The 25799-nt window shown below is 50.6% G+C and overlaps 1 protein-coding gene across 1 annotated transcript in view; it reads right to left on the bottom strand.

Annotated features, from left to right (window-relative positions):
* Positions 1–1487: 1487 nt before the first annotated feature.
* Positions 1488–25799, bottom strand: part of ANTXR2 (ANTXR cell adhesion molecule 2) — a 73539-nt gene continuing 49227 nt past the window's right edge. Inside the window, exons 16-17 of the mRNA XM_058837033.1 lie at positions 25582–25662; positions 1488–3322 (exon numbers count right to left, since the gene is read on the bottom strand). Coding sequence (XP_058693016.1) covers positions 3284–3322; positions 25582–25662 — 120 coding nt within the window. The 3' untranslated portion in view covers positions 1488–3283. The remainder of the gene's footprint in view (positions 3323–25581; positions 25663–25799) is intronic.

The following is a 25799-nucleotide window of genomic DNA, read 5'->3' as shown; positions in this document are numbered from 1 at the left end:
TGTATAGAGCAAACTGCAGTGTGCGGAATGTAGACTTGTGGTGTCACATCAGGGATGAGCAGAAGAAGAGGGATATAGCACAGGAATTTCCTGCAGGAAAATCCCCAGCAGGAATTAGTACCAGCCAGCCAGGGCTGTCCTGCAGTGCCTTGGGCTCAGGATGAGCCTCCATCGCAGCACTCAGAATTCCCTTCCATTTCGCCTTGGACAGCCTGACCCTGCTCCCTGGGGTTACAGCAGGTTCATACCTGACAAATGCTACGATACTTAAATCAAAAAACTGAAAGGGAACACGGCAAAATTAATTTGTAGTTTATATGAACTCCAGCCAGTTCATTTCTGCTATTACCGGAATATATAAAGCAAACATAGCCTTGCTGTATCAGTGATCATCTTGTTCCCATGAATTCTCGCTTGCCTCACTGGTGAGAGGAGCCCCTCAGGGTTTCTTGCTGGCGTTGCTGGGTTCTTTGTACACGGCTCTTGAGGGTTCTCTTGGGCATTCTGAGCACTCCTGCCAAGGAAGTCTCATTTGTGTCATCTGAATCAGTGGATTTTATATCACCCTACGCCTCTTGCCCCCCAAATTGTTTGTGACGGACGCTCCACAGCGTGTAATAAGGAAATGCTCAGGTATTACCTGCACCAAAATGCCACGTGTAACATGCTGTGATATTGTGCCAGTTAGAAGGGAAAATCCATGTAGAGACCGAAAATGTGGTTTTGCTTGAGACCAGCCTTTCTATTTCATGGTTTTCAGTGGACACAGGCAGAGAGAACAAAAAATTATCAGTGGATTTCTACTTCTGTGTCTCAGTTGGTTACAAATATTCTTTGAGAGGCAGCAGATAAACGTGAGGGAAAAACCCTTTTCATTTGCTTGTTGTCCTGTTACACAGCGCAGCTCAGAGCACGAGCCAGCGCTCCAGTGATACCTTGGAATGTGTGGTGTGTACATGGAAAAGGGATGGAAAGTAAGAGGGAGCCGATTGTATTTTAACCTAGGATCTGCTGAGCTCAGTGCTTCCAGCTGTGCCACCTCAGCACCTTAAGGAGCAGTACAGGACCTCACCTCTGTCCTGGTACACCTGCCACTGTCGGCTCTTGGTCTTGGTTTGGGCTGGAGGCTGCATGGAGATTCAGTCAGGGGCTCCAGCACAGCCGAGGGCTTGCTGCTTGGGCTCTGTGGGTCAGAGGTCCCCAGCCCGGGGCCAGTGCCACCCAGGCTGTGGAACTTAGGGGTTCTGGTTGTGTGGCTGATGCTCCACAAGGCGTCAGCTGCATCCTTGTGGCATTTGAAGGGCTCTCCCCGGCCGTGGGCAGCCGGGACCCCTGAGTGCGGCTGCGGCAACGTTCCCGGCCACGCTGTGGAACGTGGGCTGCCTCTGGAAGTCAGTACCATGGGTCACCACAGCGCTGGAAAACGGACGTCTGAGCTGTGGGAATGATGGGGAGCCTACGGGGGAGGAGAAGACAGAAATAATGACTGAAACTTAGATAATAATTTTATTTATAGTCTAATGTGCAGACATGGCTGTTGCTGATGAGGCTACCAGTGACATAAATAAACTCAAGCAGAAGATGTAAGCGAGTGGATAAATGCAAAGGCATCTTTGGGCAGTGCCACAGATTTGGACATGGACCAAGAGAATTACTTCTGTCCCTTGCGATTCCAATGGAGAGCACAAAGGAGATAATTAGCCCAGGATGCTCCACATTGCTCTTTCCATCTTGCGCACATTCATGCCCACCAAATGTGAAATGTTCGCCTTTTCCCCTCCAACGTGATGGTTGTTGAACTTATTTTTAGTGTCATTTGATAAGCCTCCCTGCTCGCAGAGAGACATCCCACTGACCCAGCCACTGGTCATTGTCTATACCAGTTCCCATCAAAGCGGGCGCGCTTTGTCAGGTTTCGACTCGAATATCCATTCTGCCTCTGAAGTACAGTATCGAAAGTGACTGGATCATTTGAGCCTTTTTCTTCAGCTGCTCCCTCCTTCCTCCCCCACAGTGTTTCCGCTCACGCTAACATAATTTGGCATCGTCGACGTGACACGACACTGGTTTTTCTAAAAAATTATAATACATACATCGTCGATGTTTGGTGATGGCCGGCGCTCCCATAAATTTAATTTCCGAATTGATGGAAAGAGGTCTTTCCCAGTGCGGAATCGTACCCAACGCTCGGCGCCCCCTCCGCCACTGAGGAACGCACATACAGTAATAGGTCATTCAATGTCAAAAGGCATAAAAAAGATGAGCAAAATCTTCACAGGCTGCTGCTTGCTGTTGCCTTTAATTATATTAATTAAACTTTGAAATTCTCATGCAAAGAGAGTTGCTGGCTTGTGACGCTGAAGAGCCCTTGGAGATTTGCGGGGGGAAAAAACCCTGAGATACCAGCTTAGTGGCTACCGCTTGTTTTAATCTGAAAAAGAAATACACAAGCCTACGACTGCTAGGTATGTTTATAGATGATGATGTTTTATGCGCTACTGAACTGTGAATGCAGGAAAGGGGAAAATACCACCAGCCACAGTGTCAAGGTCTTGAAGCATCAGTCCCTCCAACTCGGCTCGAGATCTCTGCTTACAGGCTGTCTTCCCGTGGAATAACGCTCTAGTAATTCCTTCCTGTCCCGGGTGCATAATGAAAGAAAGGTGTCTTCAAAAACTAAAGGGCAAAGTCTTGCTCGCTACCGATACCTCGAGGCATCCTGTCTACATTTTGTCATGCGTGTGCACTTTTCAGTGTTAGAGTGACAAGATTTCCAGTCAGAAGGTTCCCGTAAGGCACGACGGAGGGAGCTGGCGAGGGTTGGGGATCTGACATGGCTCTGAGGCACTCGGCTTTGCGCCTGCTTAGCCTGGTGGGAATTGTTATCCTGTGCCCGTGGCGAGTAGTCCCTGTGTAAATACCACGTGCCTCCGCCACAGCTGAGGAACGCTGCGTCGCCGCTGAAAGCACATTGCGTCCTGAGAATCTGTAGTCCTTAAAAAAAAGCAAATAACAAAAATATAAAAGCATTCTCATCTTTGGTGTCTGTGCTGTCCCTTCGGTGTTGCACAGAGCCAGGCACACACGGCGGTGCTGCTCTCTGGGGCGTGGGCAGAGCACCAGTGCGCAGTCGGACTGCGGGCTCCCGGAGCAGGGATGCGGGAACCTGCGGAGCTCGGGCTGGAAGATGGTCCAAGGGATGCGAGGAAGGGCTCGGTTCTCTCGGCTGGGTAGGACAGTGGCAATGTGGCTGTCTCTCCTCCCGGTATCCGCTTCTTCTCCTCTACTGAGAGGGAACTCGGGTGAAGTTGATACAGCGGCCCTGGGGGAAGAGAGAAGCTGTTACTGGTGGAGTAGCACACAGACAGAGGTTGCTGGATGCTAGAAGGAGGCTGTAATTGAAATTCAGATGTTTGGGGAAATAACAAACCCATGAAAAACCTTTTAAGAATTAATGGAAATTACCCAGAGTGAGGCACCGCATTTGCCTTACAAATGTGGGCTCTAGGCAAGCGCGAGGACACGGGCGACGCATTCCGACACTCCCAGGCCTTCTGTGAGCATAATTCACAAATTCTGGCAAGCTGCAGTGAGCAAGCCCAAACCCATCTGACCGTGGGAAGGGAAGCGCACGGGGAAGGCAGATCCTGCCCCCAAATCTCCCCCGAGCCAGGTCCTCATGCGGTGAACGCGGATAGATGTGACTGTTAGTTAGCAGAGCTGCTGCTGATCTGAAACTGCACTTTATTAGAGATAATCCTAGCTCTGCATCAACACACTCTCTGCTTAGGATCTGTAAATTGTTGTGCACAGAAGGAAAAGGGGTTTCTTGTGATGCCATATCCATAAAGGGGTCCAGGTGAATCCTGACAGCTTTCAGTGTAGCAGAAGGAAACAAATCCAACAGCAAAATCCTAAACCTTTTTTATTCACTAGGAGCTTATTTAAATGCCTAAACTCCCACAGGGTCATGGGGTGTTGGAGTAGCATGTGCTGCCTCAAAGCAGCTCTCTGGCACAGCAGCGATTCCTTCCCTTTGGTCACAGGCATCTGTCAAGGATGGTGCCACGTGAACAGTGCTGGCTTTGGAGCAGGCAGCACTGCTTGTGCTCTGAATCCTTATTTCTGCTGTAAGAGATGCACTGCTGGAGGGAAAGTACTGCTTTCTGCTCAAACCTGAGAGATCATGGAATTGCCAAATGAAATCTGGGATGGGTTTTTCATATTCCTGTCATTCATTTAGTTTGATTTCCAGTTTTTCTGGGTATCAAGGAGGGTGATGGCACAGAGTTCTCTGCTATGTCTCAAGCGGGTCCTGGCCGGCACGAGAGGGGCAGTGTTTTCATCAAGGGGTTTCCTAATGTTTCAGTTCTGCTTCTGCCAGCTGTTTAAGAAATATACAACCAGTGAAAAGGTGGTGACAGGAACTGTAGGAACTTCTGGCTGCCACCATTTGAATTATAAATGTAGAAGAGATGCAGAGAGATAAGAGCTTTTCCAGCCTAAAGGGTTCCATGATTTAAGGTCACCCAGTCCAGCCATTCCTTCATCACTGTGAGGCCACCACCATGTCCCCAGGTGCCATATCCACATGGCTTTTCTGCCAGGATGAGCGGTTCTAGGCGGAGCAGGGAGAAAGGAGAACCTTAAACAAGTACTGCCCTTTCTGGTTCCCCACTCACCTCCCTCATCTCTGGCCCCAAATTCTTTATTCCATGACTCATGGAGAAGGGAGGAGAGAAAGAAGTGTGGTTTAGATGGACTCTTGACCTTGTCACTGTCAGGGAAAACAGCCAGAGCTGGGGAATCTCAGTGCCCTAAGAAATAGCAGCTCTCCAAACGCTGTCAGCATCAGACAGCAGCATTTAATAACAAATACACTGTCAAGTGTACTTGGGAAGTTCAGCCATTTGTATTCTAGATGGGCAAACTGAGGCAGGCAGAACATAAAAGGCTGATGTTCACTTGTTAGGGGTTTAGCACTTCAGATCAATATGAGCTGCAGGTTTGCATTACTAGAAACTCAGCACCATCTCCCACAAACTGGAGAAAAAACTGCAGACTCACGCAAGTCCTTCCTCGAAAGGCATCCAAAACCTCCCATGCAGCGATATCTGTGTCATCACTGAGATCAGCTTTTAGAAACAGAATATTGAATTCTTCTTCTGATTAATCTGACCTTTACAGAGAGAACTATTTACTTAAGTAGAAGCACTGTTTACTAAGCCTTAGTCTCACCAGTCTGGTTTTGGCCTTCCCAACTGAAATGTGTGTGTTCCACGTAACCAATTCCACCAATGCGTTCCCACCCTGGTGGCACTGCCAGGATATCCCAGTGTGGGGAGTTACTGTTACACTTAACGTCCCTGTGCTCAATTAAAGCATCAGTCCAACCAATTTGAGTTCTGACGTACCATGCCTTGTAAATCACTGGCTCATAAACCTTAACAATACCAACATGTAGTCACTATGAAATTGCACTAAATTAGTGGTTTAGCAGTAGCGTAATTAAAAAATGAGTTATGCGTGCATTCGGTGATCTTCATAGAGAATATGAGATCTGTCTCCACGCACCAGATCTGACGGGGAAAACCACCCCTCATGCTCACAGATGTACCAGAGGTACTCAGGGGAAGAGTGTGGCAGGTCCTGAACAGCAGCAAAAAAGAGGAAAGAGATCTATGGCAAGGGGGTTTACCTAAGAAGGAATTTTTTTATATTGCCTCAAAGCCATTTCTTTAGTTGTTGAATTTCTTACTGCGTCTAAGTTACAGGGCAAGGTGGAAATTCTGACAGGGCATGGGATTTCAGGGAGTGGGTGCTCATACCAAACCCCAGGTTAGAGCCTCACCTGGCAATGCCCACAACAAGGTACCAAGAGAGGCCTGCAGGAGCAGTTCCCCCCTTGTGTCCCTCCCCAAGTCCATAAGGCTTTGTGGATAGTGCTGGGAGGAGAGATCACTTTGGGAAAGTGTCCACCCTGGGCCTGGAGCTTGGCCACTGACAGTGGTGAGCCAAGTGTGACAAGCACTTTGGGGTGGGTGTGTGTGAGCAGACACATGCTGCTGTCCCATGATCCCAGCAGAATTCTGGGCTCTGGCAGGGGTAAGAGAAAATGGCAAGGGCTCCTCTGGAGCCCTTCCAGTGTTCATCAGGAATTCAGAAAGGGCAGGTGAAGCTGCCTGGATCTGGGATGGGATGTGACCACGCTGAGCCTCCAGGTTGAGCTGCTCTGCCTGGTCTCAAGTGCTTGTCCTTGCATGTTTCCTTTAGCGTGGCTGAGTAGTTGTATCCATGAGGAAAGTTTCCATGGATGGCAGTGCTGGTGTGTTCTTAGCACTGAGCATGTGGCCCAGGACTAAGAAGAAGTGCTGTGTGTGAGCACAGCCTGTGTCCTGTGGAAGCTCCTGCCTGCCCAGGCTGCTGCTGCAGTTTGGGTCAGCAGGCAAGAACCTGCTTTATCTGATTCTGTTTCTTCTCACGTGCACCCTGTGGCCCAGCCTGCACTTCACCTCTCTCTAAGGATCGAAGTTGAGGGCAGTGGGTTCTTCCCTGTAGCCCTTACACTAACAGACAGGACTGTGTACAGCTTTTCCTCTTTGCTAATGCAAGGGAACAGGCCATTTCCTGCTTTCCACACCTCTTCAGAATCATCACCTCCCCATCTGCTCTCACTGGGATAACGAATGTGTTCTGGAGCTGCACACCCGTGTGCAATGGTGACAGTAAAAGGGAATTCTGACGAGTAAAGCTGGGAGGGATTCACACTGGGCACAGAGGCAGCACCTGCCTCACAGTCCTGTTTCCCTGCTGAATTGATCCTGGCACTTCCCCTGGGCAGTGGGAACAGAGCCAGCACGCCTGTGCAGGGCCAAGCCCCGCTGTCCAACAGGGCCCTCAGTGACCTCCCTGTTCCAGAGGTGGCAGAAGCAGCATTACCTATTTGGGCCCTAGCAAGAATTTGGTTTTTCGCTTTTAACAAGTTTTGCCAGCAGCTTCAGTGGAAAGGCATATTAATTTGTGTATTTTCCTCAGATTTGTGTCACGTAATTCCCTTAGCGTGTGTGTCTGAACCTCATGATCTTTCCCAGCAATCTCACAGTCCTGGAAGTCAGCTTGCAAAGGTCACAGGGTCTGGGGTCCAGGAACTGTTTTCACAGGGGAAGCCAAAAAAAGGCTGCTGTGAGGAGAAGATGCCAGCACGGTTACAGGTACCTCACAGCCGTCTCCCACCCCTTGGACCTGCTTTAGCTGCAGGAAAAGAAGGGAAGGAAGACAGGACTAAATTGTTGTAAAAAAACAGTTCCTGTCTTTCGCACCCGATAAATGCTGTATCTTGGAGCACAGGCCAACAAACCGAACCTGCCGGGAAGGGGTTCCAAAGAGGTACTTTAGAGCTGCTAGGTTGGAAGAGTTTATTTTTCAGTGCCTGTGATTTTCTGTGTTTGGAGCACACACCGAGGAGGGCAGGGCATGTTCATGTGTGAGATGCTGCTGTTGGCACATGGGGTGGCTCATACCCACCTCATACTCATTTCGTGGATGGAACTGCACACAGCTGCTGCTGCTGCTGCTGCCCTGGGAGCCAAGGATATCTTTAGTGTGCTGGCAGCTTTGAGGAAATGCCATTAGAGCAGCTTTTTACCCATGAGCAGTACTTCCTTGGGAACTGGGCATGTGGACAAGTCAGCACAGTTGCTCCATCTTGGGAGTGCGTGTCACCAGGGGTGGATCCCCATGGGACCCGGGCACAGGGGCTCTGCAGCTCCCTGTGTTCTGTGGCACCCAGCAAGAGCCACCTACACCCTGTCGTGGACAAGACGGAATGGAGATGGCACGGGGCTGTGGGCAGGAGCAGGCATCAGGCCGGCACGAGCACAGGCCGTCCTGCCCTGACGGGTTTGGGTAGCGAGAAAAGGGAGGGATTTCTTTCCTTTGCCAAGTTTGCCGTGGCTGCTGTATTCAGCAGTTCTCCAAATAAATTCCTGCCTTGACCGAGAGTGGTTGTGACAAGCTTCCTCTCCTGCGAGCCGGCCTTCCAGGGCCGGGAGGAGGGAGCGCCGAGCTGCTGAGCCGGCCAGTGGGCCTTGGGGGAGGATAAAACTGGCTGCGTTTGTAGCATCTGCTTCAAAAGGAGGTTGTGGCAAATATTTTATTCAGCAGAGCTGGAGGTCTCCTGTCTCTAGAGGGCAGGAGTTTGTTGTTTTCCTCATGCAAGGCAAGCATTGCTTATGCAAAAGGAAAGGATGTGGAAATGGCCTGGAGAGTCCCTGTTTTTCCGGCACGGATCCTTTGGAGCGAGGGCTCTAGCTCACTCTCCCTGACCCTTGGCACTGAGCCTCCCTCATTCCCAGTGCTGCTGCCTCCCTGGAAGTACCGGCCTGGCCTGGCAAGGTCTGTCCCTCTCCTGAAGGACATGTTCTCAGTTCCACTGCGGCCTCCTGCCAACGGAGGGCTCTTCTCCTTCAGCTCTCCTCAGTCCTTGGAAGCAGAGCGAGGCCGTGGCACTGCCACAGGGAAGGTGCTCTGTGTCCTGGCGCCGGCCCAGCGCACACCTTGCCCAGCGCGGCCACTCAGCCGCTCGCACACGTGCTCCAAAACCAGGACACATCTCCCTGTGCCTCCACAGTGATGTGCTGCGCTGTCCCTGGGACAGCTCCCTCTCCTCCCATGGGACGCTGGGGGGCTGGATTGTGATTTGTGCTTCCAGGTGAAGCTCTGAGAGCCACACGTGCGGCACTGCAGCACGTGGGGAAGAACAGGGGAGAGGTTTTCCCAAATCTTCTGGGATGAATCCCTGCTGTGAATGGGGATCCTGTTTATGTTATGGGGGGAGGGCATCCCTAGACAGACTGGCACCAGGTCTCTAGTGCCAGTTTCCTCATGTCAGCATCCTAAACAACCCTGTGTTCAGTACCTGTTTTTTAGGAAGAGAAGAAAGATAATCTGCTACTATAGAGGCATCACACTTCAAGTCTCATAGAATCAAGAATCAGCCTGGTGAAACCATAAATTAGCAAATCCTAGTGCTTTGGGGTATTTTTTATCTATGAAGACACAGAATATCAGAAATACTAGGGGAGTTACTAGGGATGGCATCTCTAAAGCACAAGTTAAACATCCCCATTTTTCTTCCTTCCTCCCCTTTGTGTAACCATTGTGAGAAGAAATCGATTTATCCTCATCTGAAATCAGGCATAGTGACAGATAAACCAGAGCTATCAGAAGACCTGTTCTCCTCAGACTCCTCCTCTATCATGACCACAACTCAGACCCTCCTAAAATTCCTTTCCTTCAGGAATACATCCCAGTGTCCTTTTCCTGATGAACTCTCTAACCTGGGCCTTTCTGAAGAGAGACTCTCCTCTTCAGATGGCTCTGAGATTTAAGAGCCAGCTGCTCTAGGCCGAGGCAGGGTCATGTGCTGAGCCCATAAGGCAGCAACAGCACAGCATTGGGATCCTGGCCCATGGATTATACAGCATCGGGCTGGCATGTGGCAATGGCTCGTAAGGAGAGAAGGCAGCCCTGTTCTGTGGTATTTAGGACACTATGGAAATAATTTTAAGCTAGTTATCATACAATTACTACAACCAAAAAATTCACTTCAGAAATTCTGTGGGAAGATGTCAATCTGTTTGAAGCAGGAGGCAGGCTTTATGTGGGGGCTCTTAGGAGGAAGACTGTCAAGGCTGTGGCAGGAGGGTGCAGCTCCCTGGGGTTGTGCACTCAAAGGGAGAGCCCAGCAGGAGCCTCGTTGTGCACACACACTGCACGTGGCAGCCCTCTAGATGCCACTGTGACCCTGCTGTCCCAGCCCTACAGCTGGTGACAATTCAGTGCTGCTGACACCAAGCACTGGGCCAGGAAGGACACGGGTGCCAGGCTGTCCCCACCCCTCAGCCACTGAGGCTTCCCTGGAGCCACAAGAGTAAACTCTTCTTCCTGCAGACAAACCCCCCAGCACATTGTTAGGCTTTAGCTGGAATGCCAAAGGGATTAGTAATTCACACTTTTCAGATATTTGGGCATCCCACTCCCCAGCAGCATTCTCTGACTTCATATTGCCAAGGCATTTGCTACAACTCCCCTGCAGGTGCCAGTGTCAGTAAGTAACCAGCTCTGATAATTTCTAGGCTCTGCTTCAGCTCCTGTGTGCCTTGTTGGAAATCAGGAATAGTTCCTTCAAAGGCAGCTGTGCAAGGCTCATGGCACTGGCCTGCACAGGGACAGGGTCTGTCAGGGGCTCCTTCCTGCCCCTCGAGCTGACCCGTCACACACAGTGCCGGGAGCCCCCAGGACGGCTGAACTGGCGAGTCCTCTCTGCCTGCCTTGGCAATGGGGTCTGGGGGTGCAGGCTGGATTCCTGGAGATATTTCTTCCTCACTAGAAGTCACTGCTACAGATGTGCTTATGGAGGCGATGCCCCTGTTCTCTAGCAGTCAGGAGAGATGTCCTGTGGACACACAGTCAAGCTGACTTTACAGCCTTCCCTGTGCATATTTCCTAAATGTCCATTATCAGCGACTGCTGGAAAAAGGGATTTGGTGGGGTGTTTGTGTGCTCTGACTGCTGAGAAGGGACAGGGTATTTATGGGATTTACTCCGTTGCTGCCAGATCCTGTCCAGATCCCCTGACTCCCAACCCCTCTGTGCCATGCTTCTCTCAGAAACTCTCCCAAAAACCATGGGAATCAGAGCAGATTGTTGAGTTTGTTCTGGTTTTCAGTTCCCACCTTAGCCTTTTTCCCTTTTTTCCTTCGCTCAGTTTAATTTGTGTAATGAGTGAGGGCTTTGGAGGGGCTTTGTTACACATAAACCCAGAGATGGTGGCATTAAGTGCATTTGCTAAATTAATAAAGAAATCTGCTCGTTTGCTGTAGGGTTCTGTTGTTGACTTGGGAACAGTGAGCTCTTGCAAATCTCAGCTTTCACCTTGCCAATCCCCGTATCCCTCTAAGTGCACTGCAGTTCCTTGGAACCTGTTGGGGGTTGGTGCTGGCATCCCTTCAGTAGATCACATTTATGCATTAGTGCCATCTGTGCCTGCTGCACCTTCTGTGAGCCAGCCCGGCCAAGTGACTGGCAGTTATCTGGGACTGCACACAAAAGGAGAGGGAAGAGAAAGGGGCTGCAAGGAGGAGAGTCAGTAAGGATGGCACCTGGAGCTTCCTGTGTGCTGGTGGGTGTGGGAAGCACAGACCTGCACTGGGGCCCCTGCCTGCCACTGCTGAGTGCTCTCTCTCTAAATAAGAGAGGGTACCTGTCTCGTGACATTCAAACCAGTTCTTCCCATCCTGGTGTTCTGGAGCAGAGACCAAGTGCCAGGACATGAGAAAAGAAGCTGCTGCAGTCTGGGGACAGTTTGGGGACAGTGCTGGGCTTTGCACTGCACCGTGTTTCCCGCAGGGCAGGGCAGGGCTGGGCCTGAGCAGTGCTTGGTTCTGTGAACACCTTGGGGGGTGGGCAGGAGGGAATGCAGGGGTGCTGTGCTGGTTTATCCATTTGCCTTCTCTTCAGGGTCTCTGCTGCTAAAAAAGCCTCGTGTGTGAAATGGCCTCTCAGGAGTTCTCCCTGTCAGTGACGGGCCAGGGGAGCGTTTGCTGCTGTTGCTGTGCAGGGAGCTGAGCTGCTCCCAGCACCCAGCTCCATGTGCATGCAGCCTGGGCACTTACAGATCATGACCTGCCAGCTGAAAGTTTGGGTTCATCTGTCCTATACAGGCAGGTACAAAGTACAAGAGCAGAGAAAAATACAAATGGAAGAGTTCCTACACTGAACTGTGTGCTAAGAATTTAAAGTGAGTTTTCTGGCTTAGAAATTAATTAAATCATTGCAGTGTCGGTCTCTCCAGAAAAATAAGGTCAGGTAATGCCTTACCCAGCCTACCTTACATCATGGAAGGAGCACATGACCTCCTGGCAGGGGTGCTGAGCAGCCTCCTAAGCTGAGAACCCTTCCTGACGAGGCTGGGGAGTCACACCTCACTCTCAAAGCAGGACTCACCTCTGTGTGTGCCTGGACACTGCCCAGAGTGAGGGAACTCTCCTTCTCATAACTAAGTTTATAAGTATTTACATATAATAAGTACCTCTTTCTGATTTTTTTCTGAATGACCACTTTCACACTGTAGAGTCTTTTCCACTTAGAATATGATACTTGGAATTCAAGATTTGCTTTTTCATTCTTTCCATATGTTATGTGTTAAACATATGCTATACTTTATATTTAAAAACTAGCAGCAGACTGGAAAAAAATTGCCCACACCGCACCACAAAAATATGTTTGCTTCATTATCCAAAGCTTCTGGGTTTCTGTAGTTTTTTACCAGGCAGGGGGAAGCACCCTCAAGGGCAGTCTCAGAATGGGAGATAACTCAGAGGAGCTGTGGAGAGAGGGAACATCTGGTTCTCACTAAAGCATGGATAAGGCTGGCCAGAGCTTAGAGCTGTACACAGCCTGGCTGAGGTGGTGATGGAGTTGTCAGCTTTGGAATTAAGGAAGGAGGCTTCTCCACATAATTCAGGAATTGGCCTTGAGTACTTGGGTAGCACTTGAAGGAGCCTCTCCTGAGAAGCTGCCCTGATGCAGAAGGGAAGGGAGCAGCGTGTGCTGGGTGTGTAGGTCCTGCCCAGCGCCCTCCTGTCCCATCCCAGCTGACCCAGATTGGCTCCTGGGCGTGGAAGGGCACATGGCTTGGGGGGACACACACCTGGGCACAGCACAGGGCCAGGCCAGGCATCCATCCAGCAGTGCTCAGACACCAAGGGACACGCTCCCCACTGTTCCATATCTGCCTGGCCCGGAAGGCTGGCTGGGGCTGGGGGATGGCACTGCCAGGGACAGTGTGGTGTGCTCAGGGGCTGCTCCCAGCCTGGGCCATGAGGATGGGCACAGTCAGATCTCCCCAAAGGAGCTGTGCACCCTGCAGAGGGCCCTGACCCGGCTGGCAGGTGTGTGGGAACAGCACAACCCCCCCAATGTGGCTGGGAGCCTTGCTCTGAGCTGCCTCCTGCCTGAGGAGACACTTGGGAATGCCACCAGGAGGAGGACACTAGAGTTCTAAGGGATTTGACAAAAATTCGAGTTATGGCACCTAGAGGGGTTCAAGCTGCCTGAGGGATCGGATTGGTTTGACTGGACAGAGGAAAGGAACAGCCCCCACAGAAATCGCTGTGTGGGAGCTGGGAAATGGCTGGCAATGGTTAACTGGAGGTAAGGTGTAGGAATGCCGTGATAAATGATGGATTTGGGAAAGGTGGCGGGGTTTGCCACTGCTGGTACAGAAGCGAATGAAGCGCGGTAGCCATGGCAACAGCGCGTTTGTCGTACACAGAACTGAGCCCCGGGCTGCCCTGCTGCCCCCGCCTTTGGGGCTACTCCAGTACTCACAGCCTGGGAGGCAGGGGCAATGCCCCAGCATCCTCCCGCCACCTAGGGCTATTTCAAACTTTATGAAATCACTGGGAATTAAACCTTGTCTCTGGAATTACCTGGTAAATGACCACAGCAGCATTCAGAACTAAAAAGCAATGAGGTGTGCACAATTACCGGGCTGCAGCCACACATGGACTGAAGCCTGAATTTAATTGCAACATGGGTAGATCAGTGCCTTTTCTACATCCTTTCACTGATGAGCATGTCAGCTCTTTGGAGTTGAAAGCACAACAGAAGCAAGGCCTGCACTTGCAAATTAGAAACTTCTAAATAAAAAATCTCTGGCAAAAATGAAACATAGGTTCAATTATTGTAATTAGTTGCATATTTCAAATTATATTTTCAAACAGGTGTAGTTAAATGAGTAAAAATAGCTTTGTGAACTGTCCTCAGATGGCTTACATGCATTTAACTGCAGTTAGTGGAAGGCTGATTGAAGCTAAATGATTTCTAAAATTTTTAAATGACCCACGCATGTTGTAAGGGGCCTTGTACCAGCTGTAATAAAATTTAATCCAGCTGCTCTGCCCTTTGCCCATGCAAGGCCTTACTGACATAAATGGCCCTTTGGAGCCAACTTTGCTTGTGTGAAACCCCCTGGTTCTAATTATACCTTTGCGTGAACCAGAGGAGGTTTCAGAGTTTGTGAACTACATCTGCCAAACAAGTACACAAATTCAAACCCTTTTTTTCCAGGACTGATCCTGGGGCTCAGCTCACACAGGGTGTGAAGGTGCACAAAATCCAGCCATGTCATGTAACACTCCATTAGAACGTGTGAAATGTAAAGATTCTGGGAAATACAGTTAGGAAATGCACTTGTAAAATCTAGCCAAGCAGTCAGAAACAAGAAATTCAAAATTCAACATAGCAAAATCCAACAAAACAAATCCCAGCAGGAGCAGCTGGAATGTGGTCAGTCTCTGCACTGAATCCAGTCAGATTCAAGAGCAAAGTCTTTCTAAAGTAAAGGCTGTTCCTGCAGTGCTGCAGCCCCACAACCACAGCATTATAAATTAATGCCAGAGATGCCAAAAGGCCCCTTAAGTAGAAAATGTCAACATGCAAATGTTGAGCAGGAGATTCACAGGAGCTCTGAGAGTCTCCAGGTCCCCCTGGGACGGTTCCTGCCCCACGAAGCCCTGGGAAAGCCTGAGTCCATGGCCCTGCCACTGCAGCTTTGCTGGTGGAAGCGGAACTGGTGGAATGGCCATTTCCCTGCCAGGGGCCCCATGGGGCAGTGTGTAGAAAAAAGCTCTTCCAGCCTGTGCAGGAGCACACAGACTCAGCCAGGGCCTCCCCACAAAGAGCCAGCTTGCGCTTGTGCAAAGCTGCAGCCCTTGGAGAGGCTGGCTGGGGAGAAGGGAAGAGATAACGTGGAAAGAGGAGCACACAAAAATCCCTTCGCTGCTAAAAGTGAGGGATTTACACTTCATTGATGGCAGCATTTGGTAAGTTAGGAGAGCTTAGTACAAACCTGATCAGCTGAAGGCACAGCCTGTGTGATCTGTGTACGATTTGCTGTATGAGGAACATGAGCAGGACAGATAAGCGATGCCCCTCTGTGAAGTGTTCCAAGGCCTGTGCATGTGGCACTTGGTGGCCTTGGCAGTGCTGGGGAAGCAGCCAGATCTTGATGATCTCAGAGGGTTTTCATTGTGACCACCAAAAACTCAGCACTGCAGTGTGTCATTTCCTGGTGTCTTATTAAAGTGAGGACTGTAGAAGTTAGGTGTGAAATGACACCAGGAAACACTCGAGGAAGGTATTTCTGTGGGAGACTGAGGTTTCCTGAGCGGCAGCACTGGCTGTGCTGCGTTACCTGGCCAGCCCTGTGGCACCTCTTTGGGAGGAAACTCTCACCATAGCTTCATTAATACAACTACAGAACAGAGAAAAGTGTTGCTGCTCTTTATCTTTTTCTTTCTCCTTCCCCCAGACAAGTGATTTGGCTGTTCCTAATTAAAATGCAGAAAAAAGTGGCATAAGCCTAATTAAGATTTTAATTCAGTTAGAGCCTATAGGAATAAATCACTGCAGACTTGGTAGTGGCAATCAGAAAATACAGTGCTTGTTCCTCCTCTGTCACAGAGACGGTAACAAATGATGGGAAGTCCTGAGGAGACAGGGATGCAAGAGTTTACAAGTGCAGGTGTGTCTCTAACCCTGGAAATAATGCTGTGTTTGCACCTGCACTGGATCAAGGTGCAGTGAAACTGGCTTTCCCACATAGAGGTACAATACCCAACTCTGGCACTGGACTTCAGGTGGGATTTTGGGACATGGACCCGTTCTTTGGAAGCGTAGGTGAGAAACTGCAAAAAAAGTGAAACACTGCATTTTTCCTAAGCAAAATGATGGCTGTCCTTAGGATTAAGTAGTGGTGGTGGGCACAGGAGTGAAACACAAACTCCTCTCACCTGATGCTGATGCCCTGACCATGGCATGAGGCCCAGGCAGCCTCACCTCCTGAATCCATACAGAATTCCTGGTTTTATTGTGTTCACAGAATAAATCTAATGAAGATCCCCTGGTGCAGACAAAGTTCCTTTGAGCAGCACCTCAGACTGTACAAATTACACACATTTTAGAACTAAAAACCGCAGTAATTTTGTAATTTTAGCAGTTCTATAATTTTATAAGGTAGGACTGTTTGTATGTATGTCCTCAGTTAGTAAATTCTCTCCAACAAGTCTTATTCTCAGACTTTTCGTATAAGTTTTAAATTCCAAATGAATTCCTTCAAATCCCTTCCAAGAAATTATCAGCTTGTTATCAAGGAGAAGGGACTGCTGGTTTTACAAGACTAAGACTAAAGAAAATGCATCATAGGATGTTGAACAGGCACAGGACAAGTGCACTTCATTTTTCTTGACTGGAAAACAGGCTCCTCCTTCAGCTGCTAAGCGTTCAAGTCCAGGTTGAAAACTTTTGGCGCAGGTAAACAGACCTGCAGCCAGTGGTGGCACCTGATCTGTGCAGGGAGCAGCAGAGGCTAAAGCTGTTCCCCCAGTGCCCAGCCTCAGCTCCCAGGTAACTCACTGCTACTCTCAGGTGGGCCCTGCCAGTGGGAGCAGTGGCTGAACAGTCTGGTCCCCCTAGGAGAGATCTGGCATTGACAACACTCCCAGATCAGACATTTCCATATGGAAAATGCTGCCCCTGAACAGCGACAGCGTTATTTTAAACTGGATGTTCCTTTGGAATCGGCCTCGCTGCAGTTTCAGTCACACGCTCATATGTTGTCATCTGAATCACGGGTTCCACTTAGCTGGGTATTCCCCTCTCTGCCTTGTTGAAAGGAAAAGAAACTGCAGCACAAAGAGGCAGAAATAACACACGGTGCTGTGGCCTGTCCCCTCTGTCACTGTCACCCCCGTGTGGGCAGGAGGAGCGAGCTGAGCATGGGACTGAGTGCTGTGAGCACCTCTCCCCTCGCAGGACGCTTGGCAGAGGTGTCATCCCAGCGCCTCCCTGGGCCCACCCGGCTCCCAAGGCCACGGGACCATCGTAGCAAAGTGTGCAATCGCATTTGCAATGTAATTAGGTGCCTAATTGTTGTGTGCCTGAGCCTGGCTGCTGTACTTGCACGTGCACTTAATGATGATTTATCCAGGAGCTCTGGCCACACCTCGCTCTCCACAGCTCTCCAGCCTGGCAGGGGCAGCCACAGGGTGAGAGGTGAGCCCGAGCTTTTATTGTAAACTGAACGCCTGTTTCTCTTAGGGTTTTTAAACCATTGGAGCAAAGGGAGAGCTCCAGTTCCCAGTGTCACTGAGAGACAAGTGCTCTGCTGCACTAACAGCTGGGAAAAAGAGAAATTCCAGGGAAAAGGCCAGAGCCAGGTTAGAAAATGAAATTTCCATGTGTGGCGTCCAAACAGTGCTGATGTTGAACTTGTCGAGTGGTGTGCTGTCAGGCAATAAGAACCTGCAGCAGCCAAGGTCAGAAGGGATCTTCTATTAAGACAGATAAATTCTCAGTGTCCTCTCTCAGGATTATCCAGCTGCCTTTTAAGTCAGAACTGCCTCAACTCCAACTCTGGAGTTCTCAGGGCCAGCTCAGCCGCGCAGCCACGCAGTTGGGCGCTTAATAGACACAGCACTGTGAAAATGTCTATTATTTCCCTTCAGTGAAACACTTTTTAACTACAGCGTCCAATCACTCTTTATGGCGTATGATGTCAAAAACACTTACAGCACAAGCAGAGATCTGTGTTTCTTTTGCCACAGACAATAAATCTTTAGTGTCTTCTCTTGCCACGCATCACTCCACTTGCTCTCAGGAGGCACCATACGCCTCTCTTTCCCTCTGCCTCTTCTAGCAAGGTCACTTTCCAGTGATGAAACAACTTTTCCAGAAGGTATATTGTTCAATAATTAATACCTACTGGTAATAGCTTCCCAAAGCAGCGCTTTAAAACTCTAATGCTCATCACAGATTTGCAGTGGGAAGAACCCTTAAAATAGATCCGAGTAGCACATCTGAAAATACCAGCCTCGGGAAGCTGGGGTGCGTGTGACCCAGCTTACACCATGGAAACAGATAGAGCTGCAGCCCTGGTGCCAAAGGAAGCCCAGCCCTTGCTCTCACACGGGGCAGCGTGGCTGCAGTGCAGGTGTGAGCAGGTCAGGTCACCCTTGTGCACGTGCTCTGGTGCCATCTCCCGAGCAGGCACATCTCCCGCGGGTTCTGCGGGAACAGGCTCCCCAGCGGGAGGGTGCTCGGGAAGGTGCCCAGCTGAGGGCTCTGCGGGTGTTCAGAGCATGCATCAGTCACAGGTGGGGGGACAGACCCTAATCCCAGAGTGGCAGCAAGCCCAGAGCCGTTTCCCAGCGCTGTTGTGGAGTTCCCCCTTCCCAGCCATCTCATTCACACCAAACTGGCTTTTCCAGACCATCTCCAGTGAGAGCAGCCTTTGACAGAAGCACAGCAAACACTGTCCCTGAGCAGGCACTGGACAAAGCAGGGCATCAATAGTTTCAGTGTTTCTCCTGGCTGACAGGTGGTGCCACGTGACACAGGCCATGTGGCTCAGCCCCAGCGCAGTAGGCAAAGCAGTTGTTGATAAAACTGCTCTGCAGAGCCATCTCGAGAGCAAAGCATCCATGCCACAAGCTTCTACCTAAGCAGTGTGGTCCTTGATAAATGCTTGTGTAGCTCATCCTAGACTGGTGTTAAGATCTGACTTGGCCTGGCTTTTGTCTATGTATGAGGTGAAATCTCTGCGCCTTAAGCTCGGCAAGAAATAAGAATATATTGATGGGAGAAAACCTGCTTTATGTTGCTCTTCTGTGGCACCAAATACCCTCATCACTTTTTACAGTTTAACTCTCCCACTTTCATCCCTTAGAAATGCACTGTGAGCCCCTTTACCTGCATCAGCAACTCTCTGCTCCCAGCTGGTACTCAAAGCTCACCAGGGGCATCTGTCCTTCGCCCTTCTGGCCACAGGCTTGTTTCATTACTTGGGGCTCACAGCACCTGTGCCTCAGTTCCCCTCATCCTTCTGGAGAGCCCTGCTGCTCTGCCCAGAGCACACACTGCATCCAGGGATGTATGGCCGTGGCCCAGCGGGAAGGCACATCCTCCCTGCTGCAGTGGGGACACAGCACACTGCCTTACTCCTGACTTCTTTGAGCCAAAACCTAATATTGCTCTCCTTTCTCTAAGCAGAGCATTTATGGGCTGTATAAATCAGGACAAACTGACATCAAACATGCCCTGAGAGTGCCTCGGAGCATTCACAGAGTGCCAGCTGGGCATGTGGCTGGCTTGGAAGGAAAGGGCCTTAATTACAATCAGCATAGGAAAAATTTAAGGTAAGAGGAAGAGTTCTTTCAGAGAATTCCCACCGTTCAAATGCACAGAACCCTAGGTGCCATAGTAAAGTTATATCCATTGTACTCTCCTAATCCTTCCAACACCTCTCTTCGTTGTAAATGTTGTTCTCAGAGGGAAAAGCCTTCCTGAGGCACCATAATCCTGGAGCTGATTGGCCCCCGTGACCTGTAACCACCTGCTGGGGCACAGCCATGTCACCAGGGGACCGATGGCTGTCCCAGTGTGGGAGCAGGTGGGCTGGGAGGGGCATTCCCAGCATTCCCATCACTGCCCTGGCCACTTCACTGGGGAGCCTTTGTCTAGAGATGCTGTTTCAGCAAAGGCGTGGTGGCAAATGGCCTGTGCCTGGTTGTGGCTGGGCTGTGGGAGGTACTCCAGGTTTGAGACAGGCACCCACTGCTCCCCAAGGGGGCAAACGGAGCCGGGTGCAGGGCAGAGAGGCAGAGAGGCAGGGTGCTCTGGGAGGCAGAGAAACAGCCCTGGGAAGAGGGGGTGCCCTCAGACATCCTCCCTGTCTCTCCTGGGTGAGCAGGGGGGCCCCAGTGGCACTGCTCAAGAGTTTCTGGAGGATTCCCTAATTCAGGGGTGCTCTGCTGGGCAGGGAACATCCTTCCCAGAATGGAGAGGTATCCTCAGAGCCCTTGGGCTCTGCTCTGAATGTTCAACTCTAAATAATCAATTTTCTTTTGGATCATAATATGCTTATTCTGCCCATCATTTTACAGCCTTTTCAGATTTCATCAGGTTCTATGTTTTACTATAATGTAAAAGAAAATATCATGCATCCACTTGGGTACAGAAAGATACAAAACATGCTGCAAGCTCCTTTCTGCTGTGCACCTTCACTTCCCCTCTGCTCAGACAGGCATAATTTGCATCCTGAAATGGAGCTCCTATTTCACACCAGTAAAGAATTGTTGTTGTTCCACTGGAAAAAGGTGACTATGAACCCCAAAAAAATCTACTCCTTTTTCACTGGATCAAACTGTTTTGCACTGCCCAGTGTGGCCTGCTGGACTAAGTAATAAAGACAGGGCAAGGCTGTGGGAGAAAACTGCAGACAGAAATGTGTCTGAGAAACAATCTTATTACCTAGGAAGGAAAGAGCAGTGCCCAGAGCACCCACAAAGCTGCAGCAGGGATACACTGTCCCACGAAGGCTGTCACCCTGTCCCCAGGGTTGCATTCCCAGCCAGATGTGTCACCCATCCTGAGGCTGCAGGCAAGGGACTCTGCTCCTCTTCCCTGGTCACCTGTCCAGCATGGCTTGGAGCCTGTCAGGAGCTGAGCCCACCTAAATAACCTGCAGTGGTTGATCTCATGTAGCATTTGCCCAGCAGTTCCTACAAGTTAGAGAGTTCTTTCTGGAGTGACTGGGGCAGACCTGTGTGCACCCACAAACCCTCTGTACCAGGGAGCAGCATCAGTAACCATTGCTGCCAGTTGCACTGACTTCCTTGGAGCTCATTTTTAACTGCAGGAGGCTGTGACAGCCAGCCCACAGTCAGGGGGCAGGAAATGTTCTGGCTGGGGAACACCTGGCCACCTTAAAATTCAAACCCTGAAGTGCTATGGGGGTTTTGTAAATGCTTTGTGGTTCTGTAGTTCAGAGTAGACTTGAACATGCAAAAACTGATTTCAGAACAGAAGTGATTTTGAATTATGGGAACACAGTACTAAGATCAGAGGCAATACATATCATTTTGGATCACTTTTCTTCTCTCTCTGCCCACTGTCTGCATCTCCATGCAGCAGTCACATCCAGCAGCATTTGTGCTGTAGGGGAAGACAGCTCTCCCTCCCCCTGCCTTCTTTTGGATAATGCTGAGCACAAAAGGATTAACACGTGCAACTCTGGCAGGCTTTAGAGCCCCAGGTTGGGCAGGGTCTGGGTGGGCACACCTGAACATCCTCTGCACTGCAGTAGCTGCAGTTTACCACAGGTTTATAACAGCTCACCCTGGGTGAGCGAACAAGCTCGGGCTGCTACAGCTACAGCAGGTGACACCACACCTGCCAGGTGAGACAGAAACTCACTTTCTAAAAACTGCTTTTCCAAGGTGTTTTCACATGCCTTTGCTGTTGGCTAGAGGAGCAGGGCCCAGTGAAGTGACAGGGAAACCAGCCTAGTTCAGATCACCTCATTCTGTCACCACCTCCCATCTCAGGGCCTCTCTGGCTCTGGTCACTTCTTTACAGGATCACCCGACTGTTGTATCAAGTATTTGTGCTGATCTCCTCCAAAATGGCAGTGGAACCACAGCCTGGACTTTTTAAAACGTGCCATGTCACTGTGGAAGAACACTGGGACCTCTCACTTAAATCTGTCAAACCGAGAATGCTATTTGAATGCTAATCTGGATAAACAGCACATGAAATTGATCTGGATTAATATGCATATCAATATAAACAGAGGTATGTGAGTTCAGCATGTGGGAATATAACCTTTGTGCAAGGTGTTTGTTCATTTCCATCCCCTTTTGCTGAAGAGCGTGTGTATGGAAACGCTTCCTCGGCGCTCCCTGTGCGTTACCCGTGCGAGCAGCTCCCATACAGCGATGTATGTATGTGTAAATTGTGTGAATGTAAATATAGATAGGCCATATGTCCCCAAAGTCCCAAAAGAGCATCTGATGTTGATATGTAGACAGTGTGTTAAGGACCTTCCTAATTAATAAGCCAGATTAAAAACCTCTTGGCAATCAATTAAGATTAATGACAGAAGTCATTCTGCCTCCCCCTCCACTCGCGTCTTGGGCTGTGAAAACCCTGGGTCGGGAAACCTTAATCCTGTTATCTGCTGCCTCCTTCATCTGCAAAGCCTGGAGATTAGCTCAGTGGCCGTTCCCTGTTCCCAAATCCCGGCCAGCCACTCGGACAGCTGCCCTGCACCGCCAGCTCACAGGGGAGGAATAATCTGGGCAGGGGAACAGGCCTGGTGCATCACTTTACTGCAGCTCACTCCATGAGGAAGGTGTCGTGAGGATGAGGAAAAAAAATGTGTTTGTTGCTTGGGAATCCTGGGCAGTGATCACCAACCCCTGCCCTGCCCACGGAAGGCTTGGCTCAGGAGGCTGCACTGCTCACATGCTGGCAGGGGAGCTGTGGGACAGCTATGGCACATCCCTGCTGCCCCCAGCACTGGCGTTCCTTTCTCCACGGCCATCATCCCCGTGCCGTGTGGCCTTGGAACTGACAGGCAGGCTGCTTTCTTCCTGCTCTCTCATTCCTACCAGTGCTCACAGAGGAATGAGTCCCGAAGGCTCGTTTAAGAGAGCAGCAGACTCATCTGCACCAAGGGAGACCGTGCCAAGAATGGCTGCCTACATAGCTGGGAAAATGTCCCTGTTTCTCCTGTCACCAGCACAACATCCTCTCTTCAGCAAGATGATCCCTCCTGCTTCCACTGAGTGACAGCAAATCCAGCTGCCAGGAGAGCCACTCTAGTCGGGATGGGCACCTGCCAGGCAGCCAGCCAGACCCTCCTGAAAGCAGCTCAGGTTACAGGGCAAGGCCGTGACTCTGGCACCAGCAGTTTCCTTTTGGAGGGAGCACTGCTATCCACATCTTGCACGTGCATGTATTATTTTTGTATCATGCAGAGATGCTCAAAAGTAACAGTTTGAAGAGATGCTTGTGTTTACTCTGCAGCCATTATTAAAAATGACCTTTTTTAAAAGTAGGTAAATGCTAACAGGCTTAAAATCAAAAGCAGGTACAAGTGTCTTCCTTTTTAAAAGGCTGGTTTGTACACAGAAGTACAAGCTGGAAGCATTCTATAGTTCTCCCTTCTGATTCTTCTAGAATGAAGTACAGTCTTTCTTTTCTTTGACCACTGACACCTATTTCCATCCTGATAGAGCAAAATCTTCACTACAAGAGCCATGGGCTATTTGTGGACCTAAAGATGTTTGTGTGCATAAATGCACACGGGATCAGAGTTCTCAGCCACCATCACATTGCAGCAAGTTCAGGTAAAGAATCTAAACCACTGATGATCACCTCTCGGTGCTAAACTATGATTTGGAAAACAAACACAAGGATTTTGAGAAAAAAAACAGGTCCCTGCAGCTGGCGCTGTGCCCCTGTGCCAGGCTGTGTTCCTGGCACCAGACCCCTGGGAAAAGAAGTTCAGCACAGTCCCTCGGACACTGAACTGGTTCCTCAGAATAGCCCAGACTGCTGTGGCTCAGTCTTCTTTGCCCCTTTAATAAAAAAAAAGGAAGGAAGTCTAGCTAGGAGCACAGACACAGGGTAATGCATCATTTATAAATTACCTTGTTAGCGCAGAAAACACCACATGGCTCTGCAGCCGAAATCTCCTGCTGCGGACTTGCTCTGTTTGATGGGAGCCCTTCAAAAGCGCTCATGGCTTAATGGAGGCTGTTTGTGGGGCCCTCGATCCGTACCTGCTGTCCTCGTCCCTCACTGGGAGCCCGGCGCAGCTGCCGCGGCGTGCAGCTGTCTCTGAAGTGGCTGCGTGTCCTCGGCCCCCAGCACAGCCAGCCCGCGTTGGATCTCTGGATTTGTGCCTGAGGCGAGCCGGGGAGCAGCTGTGTCCAAGCCGTGCTACCTTTAGTGTGCAGCCCCCGGGCCCCAGGCGCCCCGGCCTGCCCCGCGCTCCCGCCGCACAGCTGTGCCCGCAGCCCGCTCCGTGTGCCCACACCTGGGCGCTGCCCCCCTCCAGCACCGCCGCTCCCGGGGCTGGAGCCACAGCCACCCTGGCAGCCTCGCGCTTCGGCCCTCGCGCCGCACGGCACGGCCAGCACCGCGCAGGGGTGCACCAACGGCTCGCTCTGCCGTGATACTCCTGCCTACATTTCAACTGCCTGATCGAGGACTCAAATTCAGCGGTGAGTTCTTCTGTGCATGGAACTGACGAGTTCTTAAACAGGAAGATGATGAAATAGAACAACTCCCCAGCTCTCTGTGTGTGTGTGTGTGTGTGTGTGTGTGTGTGTGTGTGTGTGTGTGTGTGTGTGTGTGTATCTCCCCGTGCACACACGTGCACTGACACACACCAGGGGCCCACCATGGGATCTCCACCCAGTGTGGTAGGAACAAGGAAAAAGACACCAAGACAGCAAATGCTGCAGACAGAAATGATGCTCTGCAGTGACACAGGTCACACCTGACCCACTGCTCCTTTCGGCACAAATGTGGCTCCTGTCAGAGAAGTGCTGCCTCCAGAGAAGGCAGGTATCTACACAGTGGCTCAGCAAACGTGCCTCGAGGGCAGTCCTTACTCCTGCCTTTGGGGACAGAAATACCCAAAACAGGGCCTGACTGATGCTTTTAGCCTTTTAAAGCACCAGTTTTATGTTCCTGTTAACATTGAATTTACCTGTTAGACTGTATTTTGCCATGTATTTGGTGTGTAGATTTGCTGTTGTTATTGCTGCTCCATGTCACATGCATCATTAATGCAAACAGCGAGTAACCTGCCAAGGTAACAATGCTAACAGCTGTATCCAGCTGTGCTCTCCACTTGCAGCACAGCACTTGGCCATTCTGCTGCTTCCAACACTTGTCTTACCTTGGTCTGACCTCTTCATCCTGTTGAACAGCACCAAACTACATCCCAGGAAAATAATCAAAATTCCCTCTACCTCCCACTACACCACGTGTAACTCCCTCCCCTTCAGCCCTCTCATCCTTTTATGTGGCCTTCATGTTCCTGCACAGCAGCGCTCTGTAGTACGTGAGACTGTGGCCTGCTGCCATCCTATTCAAGGGAAGCTCCCGTGGCTCTTCCCAAGTGCCACACACAGGAAGCTGAGTGGGCCCAGGAGGTAAATGCTGGCATTCAAAGTGATACTTTCCTGAGGAGCAGCAATCAAAAATACTTGATCTGGTTTTACTATCAGAGGTGCAAACAGCAGCTCTGTGACCTCATCAGAGCAGCGTTTGGGGCAGAGGCCCCTTTTTCAGTGGCCGCAGATGTTCCAGGATTGTCTGAGAAACACATTTCCTCATCTTTTTGTTCTGTGACAGGTGCCATTGGTGTGGAAGTGCAAAGCTCCAGGAAGCAACTTGCACTGACATGATTGCCAGCCTCTGCTCTTACAAACACCTGTGTCTGAGGGCGATTTGTGTGCCTGTGACAGAGTTTACCCTGCACGAAGCTACGTTCCTGTTCTCCACCTGAGCACACGCCACATCCAGCGTCCCTCCTCTGCCTCCGGGAGCCCCATGTCGGCACCACGTCCCCAGGCCGGCACCACGCGTGTTTCACTCTCGGATTGCCCAGTGTGCCACCATTCCCGCCGTGCCTGTGCCCCCCGTGCGCCGCACACCCACCTGGTCTCCTTGCTGAGGCCGCATCAGCGAGACTCTGTCGTACTGGCGCCGCAGCAGCGCCCACAGCGCGTCCAGCCGGCCCTGCGGGAACACAGCGGGCTCGGTCAGGGGCAGCAGCACACCCCACCCGCACGGGGGCTGCCCGGGGCATCCCGAGACCTGCAGTATCACAATGGAGCACCGCTGCCCTGGAACAGCACCCCAGAGCTAAGCCTGCC

The sequence above is a fragment of the Poecile atricapillus genome, chromosome 4, assembly GCF_030490865.1.
Source record: "Poecile atricapillus isolate bPoeAtr1 chromosome 4, bPoeAtr1.hap1, whole genome shotgun sequence".
In the NCBI taxonomy this organism is placed as follows: domain Eukaryota; kingdom Metazoa; phylum Chordata; class Aves; order Passeriformes; family Paridae; genus Poecile; species Poecile atricapillus.
The sequence above is the reverse complement of the archived record's forward strand: the minus strand, read 5'-3'. Positions and strand labels throughout refer to the sequence as shown.